Genomic DNA, 23144 nt, shown 5'->3' with positions numbered 1-23144 from the left:
CCGTCGGCACGGCCCTCAATGTATTGTTAGGACAGGTGTTGTTGTTGTTTGGAAGTTGTCGCTGTTGTTGTGATTGAATTCATGTAGGAGATGTTTATTGATTGGACAGGAAGGGAAGGAAGGAAGAAGGAGGAAACACAAAATAAGATAGGATGAAGGAAAGAAAGTTTGCCAGGAAGGAAGGGAGGAAAGAAGGATGTTGGGGGAAGGGAGGACTGGGGAGGAAGGGAGGAAGGAAGGATGGGGGATGAAGGAAGGATGGGGGAGGACGGCGGGAAGGAAGGATTGGGGAGGAAAGAAGGATGGGGGAGGAGGGAAGGATGGGGGAGGAAGGAAGGATGGGGGAGGAAGGAAGGATGGGGGAGGAAGGAAGGATGGGGGAGGACGGCGGGAAGAAAGGATTGGGGAGGAAGGAAGGACAGAAGGATAGGGGAGGATGGAAGGATGGAAGGATGGGGGAGGAAGAAAAAATAAACACCTTGTTCTGTGGTTGAGTGACGGGGCTGTGCTGCATGCGGCAGCAGAAGCAGCTTGCCAGGTCTGTCGTTAGAGGGCCCTCCATATAGTCCTGCTAAGCCTACGTCTTTGCCAGGGACTCCTGGAGCCTGGGCCCCTGGATCACCTCCCCGCTGTGGGAAAGGGATCTGCCTCATCCCTGGGCTGGGCTCTTCCCAGGACTGCTACCATATACGGTCCTCTTACACAGTCTGCTGTGTTCTCCTCACGGTCATACGCATGTTGATGAGGTCCAGGTCTACCCAGGAGTGAGTGTGTGTGTGTGTGTGTGTGTGTGTGTGTGTGTGTGTGTGTGTGTGTGTGTGCTGTTTTATTCAGTGCAGTAGATTTAGCTAACAGCTCCCTGGTGAACCTTAGGGGTTTTCTGGTGTGGATCCAGAAATGTTTTCTATTTCTATTCACATCCTGGATGAAGCAGTTTCTCTCACACACACACACACACACACACACACACACACACACACACACACACACACACACACACACACACACACACACACGGGATGGGTAATGTAAGATGGTAGAGGAGTGATGATTAAATGCTTCAAGAAGTCACGAAACTGCATCAAACTGCATAATCAATTATTAATTGCTAATCCTTTTTTTGTATAATAATAATAATAATAATGATAATAATAATAAATAGAACCACAAGCGGTGGTTAACGGGGTCCGAGCAAGATTAAAAGTCAAGAACACATTAATGGAAGATATATAAATATAACATATAATTGTCATATTTAAGGAAAGATTTTCCACTTATAAACCTGAACTGCATGCCTCATTCACATGGTCAAAATGTCTATAGATAAGCACACAACATCCAGAAAACTCAAAGCACACATTTCTCAAGTGAATTAAGGGCTTTCTTCAAAGCATATACCTGAAAAATCTTTGAAATTCTGGGGAAATTAAACATTTGTAGTCAAGAACACTAACCAGAGAAATATAAATATGACAGAGTTCATTATGAAGGAAAAATGGTTAATGAAGAAGTTCCCCTTAATGCCATACTGTGTCTTGGCAGTCCGATTCTTGGAAACTAATGAGCCGGAATGTTGATTGCCTGATGAATTTCAGGTGCTGTTCAATGTTGTGTTTCTTAAATGAGTGGCAATGACAAAATGTCATGTTCAGCATGCACTAATCAGGATTCAAACTCTCAACCTAAGGATCAACAGTACACACAGCATTATCCTGTTGAGCCACTGACATTCCTGAACTGCAAGTAGCCTCATTCACATGATGAAAATGTCTTTTTATAAGCTCACAACATCAAGAAATTCCAAGCACACATTTCACAACAGAATTAAGGTTAATGGTATCCACCTAATGATAGCCGTATGGTAGTTAAACAATAACAAAATGGTCAAATTGGCAAAATGGGTTGAGAATGTGGACATTTGGCTTTTCTATGAAATTGTGGGAAAAGTAAACATTTTTAGAGCAGAAGACCAGGGTGAAAAAGATGCATTTGATTTTAGAGATTAATATGATTAATATCATGGTTTATGGGTAGTGGGGGGTACTGGTATCCGCCTAATAATAGTCGTATGTCTTTTTATACAATTACAAAATGGTCATATAAGAAAATGGGCTAACTGCTGTTACGACCCAGGTTCGTATGTGGTATTTTTCAGTGTTGTATGGATTTCGTCTGTGCTGTGGTTCCTCCCGGCCTGAGGGTGGTGTTGCCACCCTTAGGCTCTCTCCCTCTCCAGGTGCTGCTCCTCCCGGCCTGAGGGTGGTGCTACCACCATTGGTGTTTCTCCAGGTGCTGGCTGTCGATTGGTGCAGGGGCTGGAGGAGCTACTATAAATGGCCGCCGCTGGAGACAATCATTCTCCTTCTCTTGACCCTGCTCCCAACTACACCAGGCTTTACCATGTGGCATTATATTGTGATATGTTAAAACTTTAGCAGTCCAGGTAATTATAGGGGTGAGTAGCTTGTTTGGTTTATCTTTGTTTTCTCCTGTTTATCACGTAGGGAGTCAGTGAGAATCCTGTAAACTTTGTTTTCTTTGGTTTGTCGGTTAGGGAAGTTAGTTTTGGGTTAGATTGTTTTTGTTTGTTTTGGCTATGCTCACCCCGAGGCTCCATCAATTGAATAAATTAACTTATGCTAGACTGCAGCCATGTGTGCCTGGTCGTCCTTGGGAGTGGGGAAAAGAGGGGAGCACCATTTGTTATGTCCGGTTCCCCTAGGCCGGTCGTGACACTGCTCCAACTTTATTGACCAATATTTCTCAAATGGAACTAAATAAAACAAATTCTGTTGGATGCTTTTTGTGGGGCTTGGTCTAAAGATTTTATGTTGCGATTTTGGTGCATTTTTTATTATTTGCCTTTGGGTGCAGTACCGAAAATCTGTGTTTATGGGTATTGGGGGTTATTGCTAACCATACCTGAACATTTCAAGAGTTTTCGACTTACGGTATAGGCTGCAGTATGACTTTTACAGAATTTGAGGGGGAAAAAAACGCTCGGACCCCTAATAAAATAAAAGATATTACTTATTCAACCAAATGTAATATGAATCAGACAGAATGACAGAATTATGTTCTCCAACCTGCTTTCTTGTCTCTCTTCAATGTCCAAGATTTATATTTGAAAAAGTGTTGAATAACAGGGTAGGGAGATAAACATCAAAAGCTTTGAAGAGTAAGGGTGTTTCGTTAGCGGCAGGACTCCACTTCATTGAGTGGTATAATGAATAATTGTTTTAGCAGCACAGGAGTCACTGTGAGGGACTGGTGCTCATCGTCCTCCCAGAGACATAGACCTTTCCTGGGGGAGAGAAACCTCTGGGCCCACCCCTCGTGGAGCTCAGCGGAGTACATACCCCATCAGAGCTACGGCCTCGTTCTGTCAGTGCACTGCTCCCCAGTTATTGGACTCATTAGCCCAGGTAAAAAAGTAATATACTTTAATGTACTAAAAATGTACTTAATTATTTGAAAGTACATTTCTAGCACATTTTCACTTTATGTGTTAAAATAAAGTAGACCAAAAATATATTATAAATGTATTAATTACAAATATATTATTTCCTCAGTAGTACTTCAGTTTACTTAGATAAAGTACACTATTTATTAATTCATATTAAGTATATTCATATAAAATATACTAACACTGAAATATATATAAGTGTTTGATTAGTATATTTATTTATAATGTGCTTCGAATGTGTTAAATATAAGTTTAATGTCAGTGTATTTGCATCTACTTTTATCAAGTGCACTTCTAGCACACTTTCAATAAGTTCACTTTTATATCACTTTTTTCATATTGTTAGCACAGCAGTGTTAAATTGCACTTAAAATAAGTATATTAATAATTGAATACTACTTCAGTGGTAAATTAGTGTATTCTTCATAAGTACACTATAAACCAGAATAAATTCATCAGTATGTAGCCATTTATTTTAGTGTGCTAAAATCAGTTTAAAAGAATGTACAATAACAGTTAATTTCTTTAACTGACCTTTTCTCTTCAACCTTTTAAAATAATGTATTTTACCAGCAAAATGCAACAATGCTGTTATGTAACAATACCTTTTCTAATTGAAAAAATATCCTTAATTTTCTATACCTATTTCAATTTTAAATTGTTAGCAATTAGTGTTATAAAGTATTTGGATTACTTCAACACCACCGTTGTTTTTATGCAATATTTAAAAATTCATCCATTCTCCAAATTTAATGGTGAATTTTGAATAAACATGAACATCAACCACAGAGCACCTTTCAATTGACCATGTGCTTTTATTTAATGCAGTAGTCAAGACTCAACAGTATTTCTAACAAAAAAACAGTACAACCTTGTGTATTTCTTATCATCACATGGAAAGTACTTTTTCCAAAGCTTGGATTGTTTCACTTACATTTGACAGCAATCAGAAAACATATTAGACTTATGAACATATTAAGATGTGCAGATAACAGGAAATTTGCTTTGCTGCTTGACAGAAAAATTAACCTTTTGAAAGTCTTTGATTTTGCATGGAAACCGTCTGTTAAAGTTCAACATTTTGAGGCCACAATTTTGTTTGTATTTTGTTATACCACAACTGTTATAGTATAACTGTTTAACAGCACAGTCTTTGTGTGTGCTTGCCCATGTGCCTTATAATTTTTACAGATTTAATACTCTGAATTTGCCATTTTTGGACACTAGTTTTAAGGCACACCAAGAATGTAGTCCCTATTTCTTACAATTTGGCAGTGGTTTCAGCATTTTTTCTCAAACTTCCCCAGTAACTATTTAATCTCTCTCTACATTATTTGGTAGAGGAATAACATATTGTTTGTCTCTTGATTGGATCAAAACACATTTCCTGTGGAACAGGTCAGTGGGCACCGCATAAACATTCCTAGATTCTGACACCTCAGACATAAAACTGGAAGCAATGTTCAGTTCACTATCCTTGCAGAGCTGTCCATCAGTCTTCACAAGCTCCTTTACCAATATACAGTGCAATGACAAATCGCCTGCTCTGAATACTGACATGCAAAGAATTCTACATAATCTTTGATCCTGTAACTCCACTGTTGAGTTGATCCTTTTTTTTAGACTTCTGTTACTGCTGGAATGATACAGTGTGCCTTTTACAATGAAACGGTGATAACAAACACAGTGTTCGACTGTAACACTTAGCAAGTCTTTGATAGCAAGTTTTTCTAATGCTGACAGTTTGTGATGACAGGGATTACCAAAAACCCTGACATTTTCATCCAGGCTAGATGAATTAGAACTTGATACATTGCTGTTTAGGAGATGTGAAAAAATGCATTTCACCCCTTCATTAGCGTCTACCATGTACTTTTCGGCTTTTTGTGTTAGACTCCTCCAGCAAAGAAATCTTTTAACTATTTGCTCTGGAACATGTGTTGTCCCATTGAAGTACTGTAACAAAGTGCCATTAAATGATTCGAAGGAAAAGGTTGATGTGGCCCACAAAGGACCCCAGTTCCTAACACTTGCTGCAAGGTGTGTCAGAAGATGGACATTAAATGTCATATTTGAGGCACCATATAACTTCTCAAACTGCAGTGAGAACTTCTTGAGAGCTCTTTCAGCTACTTCAATATCACAGCGTTTCACCTTTTCTCCCAAAAGAATGTGCATTGCGAACACAAACAGAAAAAGGTGGTTCCAGAACTTCTTTAGTAAGACCCCATTCAGTAAAGGCAGGGCATAGAATAACAGGAATGACCTCCACTCTGACGCTTTCCAATATTTTCTGTCTGCCACAGATCGTGGTACTCTTGTTATCTCAACAGGGGGTTGAATTGCAATGAGCTCTTTGTCAATGCGGTCTGATTTTGCTCCTAAGTACCACTCTTTGTTATGATTTTTTGAGTCAAACCACAGTTTTGCTAATTGTCTTGTCACACCAAGGCAGACACAATGCTGATACTCTGGAACAAATCCATTTATCATTTGAAACTTTGAGAGTTTCATTAATGGTGAAGGTCCTTTCACTCCCATTACAGGACTGTCTGGTGTTGCAGCCATTGCGTGATCAAAATGCTTAGCTTCAGTTCTAAGATGTGGTTTTGGGCCTTTGTTTGTGTAAGGACCACCACCAACATGGTAACAAAAATCACATCCATAAAAGCCATTAAACTGTTTGGTGTTTCTTAGAAGTGGTCGAGCAATTGAATCTGAACTGCATATCAGAGCATACACTTTGGATACATGTTGTACATTTGCTGAGTCCTTCCATTTAATGCCATTTTGTTGTAAAATTTGCAGTTCATTAACAAATGGCTTCAAAAATGTTAAGAAGTTTGGCTTCTTCTCGCCAAACCAGAGACAAGGAAGACAGATATTTGCCTTGCGTTCTTTAGGTTCGAGTTCTATAACCTGGCACTGAATGGGCCAGATTTGATACTTTGAACTCCGGAAAACTGGAATTCCATCACAGTTCCAAATTAAAGTTATGTCATCCTCACCTAATTCACCTGATTCTTTGAGTTTCTGGTACTCTTCTCCACACTGTATATCTGAAATGACATCTGCACATTGCCAGTCTTTTTTTAAACCTTGGTTTTGTTCAAGCAATGTTTTGATTTGTGAAGCCAAACTAAGCACTAGAAAGAAACACCCACTTTTGAGACAGCTCTCTGAATCAGTTACTGCATTACAAGCACCACACATTAGTTCACTGGTATTATTTACCCCTAAGTAGTTTTCACATGCTGGACAGTAAAAATGGGGGACATAATTTCCATATTGTCCATAAGCTTTGTGAAAAAGGTATGTGGTTACTGGTACCATTCCAGGGAAATGTTCATTGACAATCTTCAGTAGATGTTCAAGTGCCACACCTGTCACATTGTGCCTTAGTACATAAGACATCAGTAAGATTAAACTTTGTCCCTTTGTCAGTGGAGCTCCAGGATACGCTGGATCATCTCCATCCAACAAAAATGTCTCTGCCTGTGAAGACATAAAAAAATATAGAAAACTGTTACATTCATCTGCATTAAAAGAGATTGCTTACAGATTTACAGAGAAAACATACTGTATAATACATGTTAATAACCTGTTGGTTTGGTGTCTCTTGCTGATGAGGTGGAGTAGCAGGCACATTGGATCCTGGTTGCTTCTCTAACATGTCCTGGCAAAATATAAATGGAAGCATAACTATTTGCATTTTCATTTATTTTATAGTTTTGACATATAAAACAATACTAGTGCTCCAAAAGATAAGTGGTAACTACCTCAAGTCATCTGGCAGTTTTTACATTGAGAGAATACACACTAGCTTCATATAAAACTGATGTGATTTCAGGGGAAAGGATGAATGTAGTGCCTATATTCAGTAAATATACAAAATGTGTAGCTCCTTGGCCAAACCTAGAAAACAAATGAACTCTATTAACAAATCAGAAACAAGAATACTGAAAAGCACTAATCCTTGGGTGGATGTAACACAGGGCATCTGTTTCTATCAAGACAATGAGTTCAAACATTAAGCCAAAACTGCATAATAATGCTTAATAAAAAACAAAATTGTTGTATTGGCGGAATAAAACATCAGATATAAGTCACATTAAGCAAGTTAAGCTACATTTGCATTATATGTGCAGTGAAGATCGAACAGATGGATAATATCCATGAAAATGGTGACTACAGCTTCACATACTGAAGAACTGTATTAATTAAGGGAAGGTATATGTCACAGCCATCAAGTGCCAATGTAGGCCATAAGTCAGCCACCTGTTAGAAACTTTGTTAGCCTCATGTGGAACTACTAATTTGCTCGAATTACAATGTAAATTAACATTAACATGAATGAATAATGCAATCATACATTGAAATAGTTATATGTAGTTATAATTCTGTGACCAAATGAGACCTTGCTGGTGTTCACTTTCAATACATGTTTATTATCGGTAGCCTATAATACTATTATTTTAAAGGTGTAGAGAAATGGCCGTTAGTCCTGTTTGTCACGCTGAGTTGTCACGAGCTGCAACACGAGTTTACCTGAGTAAGGAATACGAATTTGATTGGTCGTTATCGTGTGTGCGTGTCTCAGACGTTTTAATGATGGATGACGGATCCAATATCAGTGGCTTTTGAATCGTGTACAGGCTGACGTATAATCCCTGCGCCTGCATTATCCAATGAGAAATAAAATGCCACACTTTCATCCCGGATTTACTCAAAAATATAATTTTGCAAAGTTTGGCCTACATCGTCTGAAAGATGAGTTATTTATATAATTTCATGACCCAGAGTGGGCTCAAATTCAATTCTCTTTTCTGTACACCTTTAAGACGTCGGTTTAAAAAATAAAAACGACACTATTCACATTTTCTGTATTGATTAAAGGGGCTGTTTTTAGCATAAAAATGAAACTAGTAACTTGTATCTATAGTACCTGTGCTTCTGGTCCGATTTGCATATCTTGTTGATCCCCACAAAATTGAAAAGTGCGGTGTGAGTAGGTGGAGGGTGGCAATTCTAGCACTGGGTGGGTCTTTCTGGAGACTCCCTCTCCGGCAGGCTGCATATAATGAAGATATAATACATGGAAATTCTCAAGTGAAGTATTAATGACAATAATACATGTTTGTGTCTCATTTTAAGGAAATACACTGTAGGGTCTACTACAATCATTATTTTCATCACGTTTAATTTAAATGACAATTATACAGAAACTATACATATAGTATAACATAGCAATTAATATCAACAATTTCAATTGCTGGTATTTTAATACCTCTGATGAATCTCTGTTGGGTCTGTCCTGAAGCAGGTGCTCTCTTATTGGACTGACAAGATGCTTTCCTCTCAAACATTCTAAAGATGACTGATTGCTTGGTCCTTCTGCAACAAGGCCCTCATCGGGAACATTCTGATCATGAGACAGCACACAGATTTATTTAAAGGTTGACAATGTAGGATTACCAGAACAACCACAGAATGCCAGACCTTTGCTAGGCAAAACGGGTCGTTGCTAGGGACACCGTTCTGATCAGAGGACAGCAGAGGAGGAGAACTATGCAGGATATTTCATTTTTACCTTCATTAACAGCATAATAAATTAGCTTCAGCTTGTTAGAGGAGTGGAGGCTCTCTGCCAACAATCTCAACCTTTAACTATCATACTTTAAATATTTACGGTATGATAAACATTACAAATAAAATTATGGATGAATAAATGCTTTAGAGGAAAGTAATCTGTATTTTGTGAACCCCTTAATTTTTATTTCAGAATGGAAGCATAAAACATAGTAATGATCATACATAGACATTTTACCTGTTTGTTAGTTGTGGGATTGTCTCCTGGATATTCCTCCAGAGAATATGTTCGTTCACCGTTATTTGAAAGTGGAATCTGGGGAGTGCAGTTGCAATGTCAACTTGCATGTAACACTATCTGCAATTCATATTGTTGCGAACGAAAAAAATGGTCTACCTCTTTCACAACCTCTTTATTGTTAGTTGTACAGGATGCCCTGAGGTAATTCTTGTAATTCCCTCTGCAGTTTAAAGTATTCTGCAATGAACAAGAAGGTCCTTGCGTTTAAAATTAAGACTTATTCTATAATCACTGCTGTTGATAATAAAATAAATGTGAAAGGTCAAATACCTCTTTCTTGTTTGCCAGCCGTCTGTATTTGGTTGCCTTTGAAGGTTGGCTCGACTCATCCAGCAGATATTCTTTGTAATGTCTTTTGGGTGCCATGTCGGGCGGTTTTACAGTTTTTCTCTAAGCCCGGTAAAATACATCCATGGTGATTGACTTTACCTTATTACTGATACGTGCGCATGCGTGCGCACGTATTCGTGGCGCTGTGCTGCCGCTGATTGGTTACCCCCGAATGCAATCTGCTTGCAGATGTAGATGCTGATTGCTGAGGGAACCGTTGTCCCAGTTGAGTTACTTACAATGGCGCAGTTCAAGTTCGGGATGTTTTATTTGAAGGACAACACAATTCACGTCGAAAGTACTGAGATTGTGGCACCTCAGTACAGACAGAAGCTCGTTCAGATATTAAAACGGCCGGACCTCTACAGTGAAGACGGATGGATACAAGTGTGCTGGGGAACCAGGAAAGCATCTACAAACAATGTGGCCGCAAAACTGCTCTTACTCGGAGGTTTGTATTGCTCGTGTACTTTGTATCACTGTAAATATCATTGTAAACATCATTGTAAACAGTGATACTTTGTATCACTGTTTACAAACAAACAGTGATACTTTGTATCACTGTTTGTTTGTTTTTGAATCGCTACCTGGCCGAGGATAAGCTCCCTGGACTAACTGTTTTCCGGCATGGATATCCGCGCATTCATATGGACTATTCTTCAAATGTGACTCCTATGTTCCCCGTTTTTCCCAAAAAGGGTCCTATATGTTCCCCTGTAGCCATACATACCGGGGAGCATAGGACCCTTTTTGGGAAAAGCGGGGAGCATAGGACCTATTTTCGACACCCGGAGCTCTTTATATAATAGTATATAATCTAATATAATTGTATAATAATATCACGGCCAAAAGCTCTGTGCGCCTCCGGATGGCCGCGGGAAGCTCTCGTAGGGATTGGGCTTCTCGGGGTTTGATTACCGGCGTATGAATAGACTGCGTCAGGTTCTCCGACGTCTCTCCCTCTTCCACAAAAGGTAAAGACATTAAATGGTATCTCGGCCGGAATTTGGCAGTAATGGTGAGAAAAAGTAACAGACCGGGAAGATAGAACCCTTTTTTTGAAAAAGGTTCCTATGTTCCCCAGTCTCATACAAAGAGGGGGACCCGGGGAACATAGACACGCTCCCAGCTAATGCTAGTGTAAATGGTGCTAATTTAGTGCAATTTCAGATGAGATTTTGTGTGAACATTTGTGAGCGTGCTGTGTGGAGAATGTTTAGCACAAATTGCCCACTGTAAAGAAAATGACAAGATTTTTTTTTTACAAATGTCTTATGTTGGCACTTGCCAGCCACCACTGTTGGTGATGATTTGATAAAGAATTTGCCAGTGGCTCATGCTAATGATTGTTAATGTTTACCTTGTGTAATTTAATTTTTGTGTAACTATGTTTATAAAAAGACTTAAAGTGACTTGTTGTTGACGTACAAAATATCTAAAATATTGAGCAAAAGAGGGTAAAAACAGTTTTGTCTTATGTATGGTTGTGGTTACAGACAACTACAAGGAGTTGATGGGGAAAAAAGAAGCCTTCCTCAAGGATGAGGACATCTGGCACATGGCAGTTGCAAGAAGGACCACACCTTGTACCACAACACATGATGGAAGCAAACCAAAGGTTATTTTTGTTGCTTGTGTTGGTAGTTTCTTTAGAAAACACACTTTAATTAATAGTTATAGGCTATTGTGTTGCAACCAGGGACGCTGCAATACCACTAATTTTAGAGATAGTTCTGACGGCATTCAAATTTGTCTATAACAAAGCCGATAACAGTGTTGCCAACTATTTTCAGTGGGAAGTAGCTAAAGCCTGCAGGAAAAGTCCTGGATCTCAATAGATAACGTCATGTGCTAATTTGCATATATATGATGGCATGACTTTATTACCCTTTATTACTTTCTCTTCGGTACAGAAAAAAAGAATTACGGCAACTTCCAGTCTCACTTCAGATGATGATGAAACACAGATTGACCCATCACGAGTTCTTCAAACAAATGTAAGTATTTACGGGAATAAGGGAATATTGTGGGATGATGAGACATATTTTTCATTATAAGTGGCTGTAGGTTTGACAGCAGTGCAGTTGCAGAAGTGGATGGTGGCACTATACTGACTGTTTAGTAGGTACAAAAACTACTACAACACGTGACAAATTGTATGATATGAAAAGATAAAATTGTGAGTAGTGAGTACTGTTCCTCTGGTGAAATATGGTCTGACAATACCTTAATAAGCTGTACAGTAGGTGATAGATTCTACAAACATCTACAAAGATGGATATTTACCCCTCTCTTGCCTTAGCAGTTTAACATTTTACTTTTTCTGCCCTTTGTTTAAGAAGCCGAAGATGACAAAGGCTGCAAGAGACCGAGCCCTTTCCCAACTGAAATCCTCGCTGCTGAGAAGAAAGCAAACAACCTCCACCCCCTTGACAAATGAAGACGATACAGACATAGACACCAATGTGGACTTATTTGACCCACCTCAGGCTTCGGGATCAACTGTAAGTATTTACAAAACGCAAGAAATAAAAGTAGAATTAGGGCCCTATTGTTTCCACGATCACAGGATCGTGGACGGAATCGTGGAATTGAGCAATAAAAACGCAATCTACTTTTTAACACGGAATATCAAGGAAAATTACAATTTGACTGAAATGCTGTTATCGTGAGGAAGAGGAATGTAAACCCAGGGGAAATGTTCACAATAATCCGCCTTCGCTTGTAAGAAAATGTAAGAAACAGGACACTACACTCCAGGTGAGTCATACTAACATAGCATTGTTGACATTTTCATTTATGCAGGACCTCTCCCAAGGGGAAAGTGAAGAGGAGAGTGTCCTGATGGATCAGCCCAGATCCAGTGTTGGCATGCAACAGGAAGTGATGGATGCTCTGAAAGGTATTCATACAAAGAAGAATTGCTTATGTTTTTTATGTCAGTAATTGTATCGATAGGAGCCTTATCTCTCATATATCTGTGACTTGTGTTTTCTTTTTTCCTTAATGCAGAAATACCAGCCTTAGTCAAGTGTGTCAAAGATGTTATTGCAACCATGAAGAGAATTCAACATGTCATGGACACTGACAGTACATGTTCTGGTTCTTCCAGTCCAGCTCCAGAAATGGTATGTTTTGCATTTATACACGTTTTGTAAATACTGCCTTTTTATTACAGGAAACATTTCATCCAAAATTGTTGCAAACTACTTGACTGTTAGCAGTTTTGTCTCTGTAGTCTCGACCCACATTTGCAAGTACTGTATTTGATATAAACTGTTTTTTCCATTTCAGCATGCAGTTGTTCAGAAATTATGCTTTAATTCATTGAAGACCACTTGCAGAAATTACAACTTAACTAATATTTGGCATTCAATAGTTCGGCTTTGTCTTTTAAGAAATGCATTCCAGCAACGTATTTCTAATACCATTTCTAATAATTGACTTACTCTATTTCCTGGACACAGATTTCCCTTGGCAACAAGGGGGTGCAGGTCAGCAAAACCTGTTTCAGAAGACTCAACCGAACAAGAATGTCCCTGTTCACACAGGACTTAGCTGTGCTCCTCTTTGGGCGGGATGTTTTGGCATCCTCGACTCTCACAGGAAAACCAGGGCTTACTGGAACAGCGAAAGAGCAGCTAAATCCGGAAAAGCTGAGTGCCCTTGTTGGTAAGTATTAGTTAAGTCTATTTTTCCTTATTATCATTTTGTTTTTATGCCTCTACCCTTGCCTTGGCCATAGCCAGAAGCAACATGTTTCAGATTGCCATCATGTATGTATGCCCCCTTCTTGCTAATGTGATAACTCTGCGAAAAGCATGATTTGTAACACCATTTTATTTGTCCTTTTCTATTTTACAGATACAGTTATTGCTGAATTTCCAGGAACAAATGTGTCTGATGTGAGGGCAGTGATTCGGAGAAAATGTAACAATGAGAATTTTGTGAGCAAAAAGAAACAGTAAGCAGTAAATCAGTAACTGTTTGTAATAATTTCTTGTTTGTTTTTTCTTTGGTGGACATACATTTTGAGTTTAAACAAACTGTGAATGTTTCACATGTAAAAGTTTCAACAGTCAGTTTAATGTTTAATGTTTTTTAATGTTTTCAAAAGTCAGTTTCAGTTTAATGTTCATCCCTGTCATTACTAGCAATGGTACGATGAAGAGAAACAGTTTGATTCTGTATTTTGTACCCTGTCATGCCGTGCATGTTAAAAATAAACTTTATTTCTACCTGAAGTATGTTCTAAATATCTTTTATGTTTACTTAAAAGTAATTTGAAATTCAAAATAATTATAGAAAAAATATACTTTCTGTGTACTGTTGAAGTGTACTAATGAAATACATCTAGTATACTTTCTGCAGATATAATTAGTGTACTCGCAGTATATTATTTTCAATGTGCTAACAATATACTTAGTATACTAATGATATATCATGAGTGCTACTTTAGACATACTAAATTACAACTTAGTGTACTTATCTGTACTATTTTGAGACAACAATAAGATGGACTATAGTATGCTTTAGTACAACTTTTTAATTTTTATGTGTTTTTTGTAAATATATTTAAAATACAATGGCAATACATTATGATTAAATTAGAAATACATTTCCAGTATATTCTAAATGTATCAATAGTAATCTTAAAAGTGGATTTAAGTATACTTTAAATCAAACTAAAGAACATTATAAATAAGTACAGTATTAGTAGAGAAAAGTGTACTTAAGTACATTTAAGTTCAACTTAATGGTGTCTCAAAAAAGTACAGTCAAGTACACTAAGATGTATTTTAGTATATCTTAAGTAGCAATAATGATATATCATTAGTATACTAAGTACGTTTTTAAGTACTCGAAAATAACACACTTTGAGTACAATAATTTTGTGCTTATGAAGTACACTAAGTGTGCTTAAATTTAGTATGTTAAAGTATACTTTTTTTTCGCCTGGGAGGATCTGGCCCCTCATGCAGAGAGTTCAAAGACCTGACAGGAACCACAAGGAAAACAACATGAAGAGATCATTGATCAATTGGCACATGAGGAAAAGAGTCTGCAGTTTGTCGACTATGCACACGCCAAAAAAAAAGGCGAAATAGCATGCATACACAAATACAAGTGAACACAAGCATCTACAAAAGCCTCTCCCCCCCCCCCCCCACAAACACATGCACGTCACATTGTCTTTAAAATTCCATTAATCAAATATGCATATGACATACATTAATTTGTTAACTAGCATTTAGCTTCTACCAGAAGTAGATAACCAGCCATGTATGAAGAACCTCAAACCATCGCCTCATTCTCTTAAACAAGAACTCGGACTTCTACAAGTTGTCCACGGTCATGCCAAGTAGAAACACCTAGATGTCCAACATGTGTCTGTGCCTTGAAGTATGTGAGTTTATTTTCGAGTTTAATAATGGTACGAAAGATGGTACCAAAGACGGGTCTGAGTCAACGAAGAGTCTCCATTGGGTTCTTCTCTACGAGGCCAAACAACACCCGATGCTAATCAAGTATGTTTCAAATCAATTTATTATTTTAACGCTGATGAAACAAGGACTGCCTTAACAGTTTAAGCTTAACATTGTGTTTCTAGGATAATATTGAGGTTGTAGGCTTTTAATATTTCGGCTCTAAGAGACAAAGTGAAAATATACGAAGAAGGTATATTATATATATATATTAGTGCCGTCAGTTAAACGCGTTATTAACAGCGTTAACGCAAACCAATTTTAACGGCGTTAATTTTTTTGTCGCGCGATTAACGCAATTTCTTTTTTTCTTTTTTCTTCTTTGGCTCAAAACAAAGAAGCAGTAGCCTGACTGGCTGCTATGTTCAAGGCAGTATGTTTGTATGTTCATCATTTAATTGCATTATAGGCTTTTTTTTTGCATCGTCCTGTTTTGATCAGCATATGCCAATGATGTTATCAATAAAAAAACATTTGCACAAGGCAAGCCGATGCACTTCTCCATGTTGATTAGAGCATTAAAATGAGGACAATTAATGGGACAAAGAAATCAAGGGATATTTAGCATAGAAAAAAGATTAATTAATCGTTAGTTAACTGTGACATTAATGCGATTAATCACGATTAAATATTTGTATCGCTTTACAGCACTAATATATATATATATAATATATATATATATATATATAAAACTGGTGAATCTCTGGTGAAAGTATAAAGATCAAAAAGTGATGGTTTGTTAAATATTTCAACAAAGTTTAAAGGGGACATTTAAAAGCATTTAGATGTATGAAGTAGTTGAGTTCTCACAATGACGCTTACTAAGGAGTCCCTTACGGGATCAGCATAGATAAAAAGATAAAAGCGTTATGAAAAAACAAACTAAAGGGAGATCAGGCGACCCATCGACAGCGATGCCAGCATAGTTTTTGGCTCTGCTCTCAAAGTCTTATTCTTTCAATAATCCTATCATATACCTCGAATACTTCGACATATTTCTCATCATGAATCCTTCCCCAAACAAAGAAGCACGGAAAAGGGAGAATGAACAATCGCCTATGAAGAAGATATTCAGAGATTCGGCCATCTCCAAGGACGATCTCGATTAAGCTAAAGCTAATGGGATAAAGCTAGCCCTCAAAGAACTACAACGTGGTCTAGAAGTGGCGGTAGCCTCCCCTGTCAGGGAATCTGTGGACTCTATCCTGGTCCAGCAATACGTGATTTAGGAACCGAAATCCAAAAGACTAATGAAACTGTGAAGGAGATCAGCAGTGAACTTGAGCATGTAGCCAAATCTACTAAAAGGACCCAAGACTGTGTGGACTCTGTTCAGGCAGCTGCACGAGAGGATAGGCGTTCGGTCGTTGAGCTAAGAACACAGCTAGAACAGCTCACCACAAAGTTGACGGATCTGCATTGGTGGACTGAGACATTGCCATTGAGCGGGAGCATCGTGTGTATGGAGGAGAGGCTAACTCAAACAAACGCACGCACCCTCATCTTCAGATTACTGTGTTGGCAAGACAGATCGGCTATCCTTAACGGGGCGCGTCAAGTTTATCCAGTTAGGTACACTTCCAACGGAGCCACTTCGGCACCAACAGCCAGCACGCTCCTGTTCTTCCCAGATTACAGTCCAGCAACGACAGCAAGGAGAAAGAGCTTCAGTTCTGCCATAAAGGAAGCTAAAGACATGAACCTGGAGCCATTCCTCATCTCCCCTGCGCAGATTAAACTGCAATACAAAGGTGAAAAGAAGATGTTCGACTCCCCCGAAGCCGCCGAAGATTTCATCAACTCTCTTCTAGAAGGCAACTTAGTGGACATGAAGGAATGAACTCTCATCCCTTAACATATACAAGTTATGTAGCAATGGACAGTCTCAGGATCCTTATTAAGGTATTTTGGAATGTTTGGAATATAAGATTAACTTTGCTCTTCTGACAGTTCCTTCCAGTATGATTTAACACCAGCATGCTAAACCAGTTTGAGAGGTGATGTTTTCTTTTTTTTTTATGTTATGACTGTATGGGCTTATCTGCTAGCCATGCGTTGGTGTGGATTGATCACGTATCGGACGATGCTTATGTTTTTACAGATCTACGTTTTTTTGTTTGTGCGGTCTGTGTTTGTTTTTGTATAGTTTTTCCCACCCCTTCCCCGTTACAGACATATTCATACTCTTTGTTAGAACATCAGCGTTGGGGCATCTGAACAGTAATTGGCAGGACGATCGCACGCATATTGTTATGGTTAGCGGAAAGGTTAGTTTGGACCCCTGATGCAGAGACAGAGACAGTACGGACAATCCATGGTTTATTGTAAAAAAAGGGGAACTCAAAAGATATCCAGGGGGCAAGGCGAAGACAGGAGCGGGTAGACGTAGCTAGCGGAGGCACCGGAGAATGCTGCGGTCCGGTAGTAATCCTCTGGCGAGGAACTGGCTACTGGCGAAAAGATAACACGTCGTTTAGGAATCACAAAATCAGGTCAGAGTATCGAAGGTCGATGTACACTCGTCAGCCAAAGTACCGAATGAGACGTAATAATCTGGGGCCGAAGAGAAGTCCCCGCCAGGCTTAAGAAAGAGTGTGTGATTGGTTGATGAGGTCCAGGTGTGCCACGTTGCGGTGCCCAGCTCCGCTCGCCACGCCCCGCACCTGTCTAAGAACCAATGCCTGTGGAGCAAATCATAGGGAAACCATGACACATATGCTCTATCTTATACTATCACGTTTACGTTTTAAGACAGATCTTAGCCATATAATATGTCGACGCAGTCATTGAATATATTATCACTCAATGTGATTGGCCTAAACTCCGCTATCAAATGAACTCGTGTTCTTGAATATCTTCATCGTAAAAGGGTGGACATTGCCCTGATCCAAGAAAAGCACCTAAAACAATGCGATGTGGCACGGTTTCAAAATAAGCATTAGAGATTAATTGTATCATAATGCGCCCTAAATTGGACCAAGGGAGTTTGCAACCTGCTTAACCGGAAAATGTCTTGCGAGGTAAATGTCACTGGTAATGATGAGAATGGAAGACTTGCTTTTGCCCGTGTTGGCATATTTAATCATAAATTGGTGTTCACATCTGTATACTGCCCAAATGAGCCTGATTTTTTCTTACATTGGAAACACATTATTAGAACAAAATGACTGTTCTTTAGTGGTGGGGGATGATTTCAATGCAGTCCTTGATCCATCTCTTGATATATCTAATTCAGATGCAATAGCCAATCCTTCATCTACCCTATTGAACACACTTGTCTCTGACTTAAATCTTGTTTATATTTGGCGCATGCAGAATGCTACTGTTAGGGATTATACATTTTTCTCCAATAGGCATAAGACATTTTCCCGGGTAGCTTATCTTTTGGTTAGCCCAACCTTAATTGCCAAACATACGTCCATCACTATCTTACAAATTCTGCTATCTTATCACTCTGCACTGTTATGTAACGTTGATCTGCCCAACATTAGGACAAAGGCCCCCAGGTGGCGTTTAAATTCATCTTTACTAACTGGAATTCTTAGTTCACTCAAAGTTCAATTAAAAGATTTTTGGGATATTAACACAAAGGAATGCTCCACTCCACAAATTTTATGGGAGGACACAAAGTTTATACAGATTAAGTTTCACTTTATTCTGTATTTCATTCTCCTCAACTCTAGCTGAAACAAAAGCTTCCCAGATCGCAAATCTTGAATGCAAAATAAGATCGTTAGAAAACTTACAAATACATAGATTCTCAGATGATCAGTCTAAACTGCTGAAATCTTTGAAAGATGAATACAAGACACTGGCTGTATCAAAGGCGGGAATTATCCTGCATACAACTAGACAAAAATACTACTTTGAATCAGAGAGGCCTAGTCACCTGCTGGCTCTAGTGTTTAAGGAATGTGAAAGAAAACTCACATCCCAGCAATAATTAAGCCTGATGGCAAAATTACAACCAATCCGCAGTCCATTAATAATTCATTTTTAAAATTTTATGAAAATCTATATAAATCAGAAATTGCTTATGACGACACTTATTGTATACATTATCTTGACAAATTGGAGCTTCCCTGCCTTGAACAAACAAGATGAACAACATAGAGCTTTGAAATGTCTCAATAAAGGCAAATCGCCTGGCTTGGATGGCTTCCCACCAGAGCTATATTTAGAACTTTGGGACATGGCGGGCACACTCATGCTTGATTAATTAAATTTTGCAATCAAGAGTGGGACCTTTCATAGAGACCAAAAACAGCACTCAAAGACTATTGGTCTTTTCAGATCAGAGCACTCAGCACATGGGTTGACCCACAGTCTACTACTGCATGGACATTGATTGAAGGTGCTAAGATATTACCACACAAACTGCAAGAAATCCTATTGTCTAGCGTAACAATGTAATAATTTTTGGCCCATCATTGCAAACTATATGTGGAAGAAAGCAGAACGTTGGATGGGCACCCCTTCTAAATTCTGTCAGAATGCACCACTATGACTTAATCCGAGGTTATTATGCGGTAACAAACAATTTCATCAAGCATCTTGGTCATCTCTTTCAGTGAATACATTAGGTGACATATATAACGCTCAAGGTCTTTGCTCCATACAAGTCTTAAAGGGCAACTTCACCCATTTCATATAAGCTTTGTATTTTTAGAACCCCCCGCATATTTTTGAATGGTCTAGCATCATTCCCTTATTTTCTGGAGAGACTGGAGAGATCCGTATCGATCTCCAACACTTCCTGTTTTCAATGACGCATATGACGATTTTTGCGTACAAGAAAATAGGAAGTGTAAGAGGGGATGATTCTCGTAAGACTACAACCACTAGTGGGCACTAGTGGGGGTGGGACCCACTGACGCTACAGACCTATTAGAGCAGTGCCAGTGGGTGGGACTTCACCAGCAGAAACTAACATCCACAGCGTCTGAAGCTAAGATAACAGAGGCTGTTGATAAAACTGAAGTACATTGGCGGAGGGTACTGGATCTGACATAGAAGATGGCTCCATGCAAAAGTTCACCATTTCGAAAGAAATACAAACGAGGACTACCGTATTTTCCGCATTATAAGGCACACCGGATTATAAGGCGCACGGTCGACCTTTAATGAATGGCCTATTTTAGAACTGTTTTCATATATAGGGCGCACCGGATTATAAGGCGCATAGAATAGAAGATACTGCAGTCAAACGTTTGACTGGGGTTGCGTTATGCATCGACTAGACCGAGCTGTGCTAAAGGGAATGTCAACAAAACAGTCAGATAAAGTCAAACTTTATTAAGCGTTCTGACAACTCCGGTCACTCCCATGGTAACGATGTTCAAACGTTAATGTGCATATTAACAATATCTCATCAATATCTGATCAATATCAATATCTCTTAACAATAAGCTCACTTTTCAGTTCATTCCCCGTCTACGACTCCCTCGAATTCTTGTGTGTCCGAATTGAACAGTTGGGCGAGTACGGCATCCAACATGCCCGGATCCCTCTCGTCATTATCCGAGTCAGTGTCGCTGCTGTTGCCTGGCAGTTCAGTGATTATTCCTGCCTTCGTGAAAGCTTGGACCACAGTTGAGACTGTTATATCAGCCCAGGCATCCAAGATCCATTGGCAGATAGTGGCGCAAGTCGCCTGGCGCTGTCTTGGTGACTTGGTGACGTGATGTTCGCCTTCTTGGCCCCGTCCACACGAAGCCGATTTTTTGGGTGAAACCGCATAATGCTACGGCCACGCCAACGCGCCTGTGGCTGCGCTGGATTTAGGAGTCCGAGGTAGGAAACCCAAACGCCGCCGTGTTTGGGTGCATGATAGAGTTTAGATCGGGTTAGATTAAATAATCTCGGATATAAATAACAATAATCGGGTTAAATGACTTCACATGGTGTGTCTGGTGTGTTTCCAGCATTCGTAGTGTTGATCAGCAGATAGTCTGCTGATGATGTTTACATAAACGCATTTAATGGCGTAACTATGTTACTATTTCCACCCAGAATAAAGAAAGATGTCGGCCGTATGCTTCTGTGCAAGCGTCACTACTCTCTGCCAGTGACGTCGGTTCAAGCTCCACGCTGATTTGTTCCATTAGTAGATGGAACAAGGAGGTGTCCGATAGGCGGAGATGATCAGCGGGAGTGGCCGCCAGCGAAGCTGTGCATGGTGGGAGTTGTTGTCTTCAATCCACAAGCGCCAAAAAGTCACTTTCTGCCTTTTCTCGGTCAAGACGGCACCAAATTAGAATTTTATTTTATTATTCGACTACATATAGGACCCAATTTCAATACAATTCATGCCTCCACCGGTGAAATGCTCCTTTAAGAACACGCTTTTCTCTTCCTGCGTCCTTTTATTTTGTTTACTTTCAGGTAAGATCTGCCTTAAAAACGTATGGAGTTCCCTGGAATTCTCCTCTCCCCTCACATCCCTTGTTACAATGGATTGCATCATTACTGGGCAGATCTTCTGTCTCCTTAATATATAATTCACTGATTCAGCACAGGGCCAAGGCTTTACCAATTGAATCCATATAGAACAGGGAGCTGGGGAGTTTGAATACAAACTTGGATTGGGAGAGAATTTGGTGCAATTTAAGTAAGACTTCTAAGAACCTAGCTCACCAACTAATTCACTTCAAAACCCTACACTGGGCCTACATCACACCCTATAAGAGATTTCAAATGAAATTGAAGACTACTGCCAACTGTAATATATGTAACACTGCTTCACCCGGAACATTCTTACACATGTTTTGGGATTGTCCGGTTATCTCTAAGTTCTGGTTTCATGTAAACTCAGTTTTAGCGGATATACTTGATATTTTTTATCTTCCTAATCCTGTTTTTTGTCTGCTTCATGATAATTCTGATATAAATCTAAAGCAAATTCAGTTCAAAATGATATTCGCAGGGTTGTCCTCTGCAAAGAAAACAATTTTGAAAAACTGGTTTACTCCAGATATGTGTATGAAATCATTCTGGATCCATAGCCTGAGGCCTGTTTCAGGTAGCTGGTTTAACATACTCTGAGTTTAATCCTGCGCTCTGAGTTGGTTGACTCAGAGTTCAGGGTTGAAAAGCAACTCTGGGTTTTCGGTTTCAGAACAGGTGATCAGCGTTGGGTTAATCAACTCTGAGTATGTTCACTCTGGGTTGGGGGCGTGCCTGTTGACTATGAAGAGCCATCATCAATGGATCTCTGATAACATGATCAAACATGGACCAAAAGCGTAGATCCACTTACTTTTCCCCCACGGAATTGGAAATTCTAATGAACGTGTATGCCGAGCAGTTACCCATTTTAACAAAAAAAAGCAATACCGCCGCGGCAGCGAGAGCGCGAGAGAGAGCTTGGCAGGAAATAGCTGAACAAGTCAATGCGTGAGTCAAATAAATTAGTAAAATAAAATAAAATAAGAGGAAAGTTTAATATCTTCCACTTATTCAATATGTAAATTGTGTGTGTGTGTGTGTGTGTGTGTGTGTGTGTGTGTGTGTGTGTGTGTGTGTGTGTGTGTGTGTGTGTGTGTGTGTGTGTGTGTGTGTGTGTGTGTGTGTGTGTGTGTGTGTGTGTGTCAATTTACGCAACCCCGAGTTGCCCCACGAGGACTTGGCAGCAAATGAATTACAAAAATATAGTTTAAACAGGTAAACTAATGTTTAATTGAAATCAAATCAATTGTGCTGTTTTGCCTGCTCTACCTAATTTAACAGCTATGTTCAACATGTATTATATATTTGTATACTATATTTAAGCAGTAAATGTAAGTAGTACATTTCCCAGCCACCCCAACACTGCCAATATTTAATAGGATTTAGATATATTAGAAGGCTACACCTAGGCAAAATGCATTATAAATATATATGTGTCTTCAAAATAGCGCTTACTGAATATTAGGGTAACATTTTCCTCCATCTTAGCAAATCGAAAAATTGCAGAGGCCCGGCAGACTGGAGG

The 23144-nt window shown here is 39.2% G+C and overlaps 2 protein-coding genes across 6 annotated transcripts; one reads left to right on the top strand and one right to left on the bottom strand.

Moving 5' to 3' along the window:
- Positions 1-4386: 4386 nt before the first annotated feature.
- Positions 4387-8989, bottom strand: LOC115549365 (uncharacterized). Of its 2 annotated transcripts, XM_030364509.1 has the most exons (4): positions 8754-8989; positions 8412-8537; positions 7068-7142; positions 4387-6961 (listed from the first exon to the last, which is right to left on the bottom strand). In XM_030364509.1, the coding sequence occupies exons 2-4, from the start codon at positions 8433-8435 to the stop codon at positions 4781-4783; spliced, it is 2280 nt and encodes a 759-aa protein (XP_030220369.1). In that variant the 5' UTR covers positions 8436-8537; positions 8754-8989; the 3' UTR covers positions 4387-4780. The 2 variants fall into 2 exon arrangements, with proteins under 2 accessions (XP_030220369.1, XP_030220367.1); XM_030364507.1 differs by lacking the exon at positions 8754-8989 and having other exon boundaries at positions 8412-8677.
- A 621-nt stretch (positions 8990-9610) lies between these two features.
- On the top strand, positions 9611-14000 carry LOC115549366 (uncharacterized). 4 transcript variants are annotated; one of them, XM_030364511.1, is made up of 8 exons: positions 9611-10137; positions 11183-11304; positions 11600-11683; positions 12029-12190; positions 12492-12588; positions 12699-12814; positions 13154-13358; positions 13551-13998. In XM_030364511.1, exons 1-8 carry the CDS (start codon positions 9882-9884, stop codon positions 13652-13654), a joined length of 1146 nt encoding a protein of 381 aa, XP_030220371.1. In that variant the 5' UTR covers positions 9611-9881; the 3' UTR covers positions 13655-13998. The 4 variants fall into 4 exon arrangements, with proteins under 4 accessions (XP_030220371.1, XP_030220370.1, XP_030220373.1 ...); XM_030364510.1 differs by having other exon boundaries at positions 12026-12190; positions 13551-13983; XM_030364513.1 differs by lacking the exon at positions 11600-11683 and having other exon boundaries at positions 13551-14000.
- The last annotated feature ends 9144 nt before the right edge of the window (positions 14001-23144 follow it).

This window comes from Gadus morhua, chromosome 8 (assembly GCF_902167405.1).
Source record: "Gadus morhua chromosome 8, gadMor3.0, whole genome shotgun sequence".
NCBI classification, from domain to species: domain Eukaryota; kingdom Metazoa; phylum Chordata; class Actinopteri; order Gadiformes; family Gadidae; genus Gadus; species Gadus morhua.
This window is presented reverse-complemented; position numbering and strand designations above follow the sequence as displayed.

Excerpts from the sequence above, each read along its gene's own strand:
- LOC115549366 (XM_030364510.1), top strand. The coding sequence starts at position 9,882 with ATGCTGATTGCTGAGGGAACCGTTGTCCCAGTTGAGTTACTTACAATG. Across the intron at positions 11,684-12,025 it reads CACGAGTTCTTCAAACAAAT|AAGCCGAAGATGACAAAGGC; the intron begins GTAAGTATTTAC and ends CCTTTGTTTAAG. Across the intron at positions 13,359-13,550 it reads AAAGCTGAGTGCCCTTGTTG|ATACAGTTATTGCTGAATTT; the intron begins GTAAGTATTAGT and ends TCTATTTTACAG.
- LOC115549365 (XM_030364507.1), bottom strand. The coding sequence starts at position 8,543 with ATGCAGCCTGCCGGAGAGGGAGTCTCCAGAAAGACCCACCCAGTGCTA. Across the intron at positions 7,143-8,411 it reads AAATCGGACCAGAAGCACAG|GACATGTTAGAGAAGCAACC; the intron begins GTACTATAGATA and ends ATATTTTGCCAG. Across the intron at positions 6,962-7,067 it reads AAGAGACACCAAACCAACAG|GCAGAGACATTTTTGTTGGA; the intron begins GTTATTAACATG and ends ATGTCTTCACAG.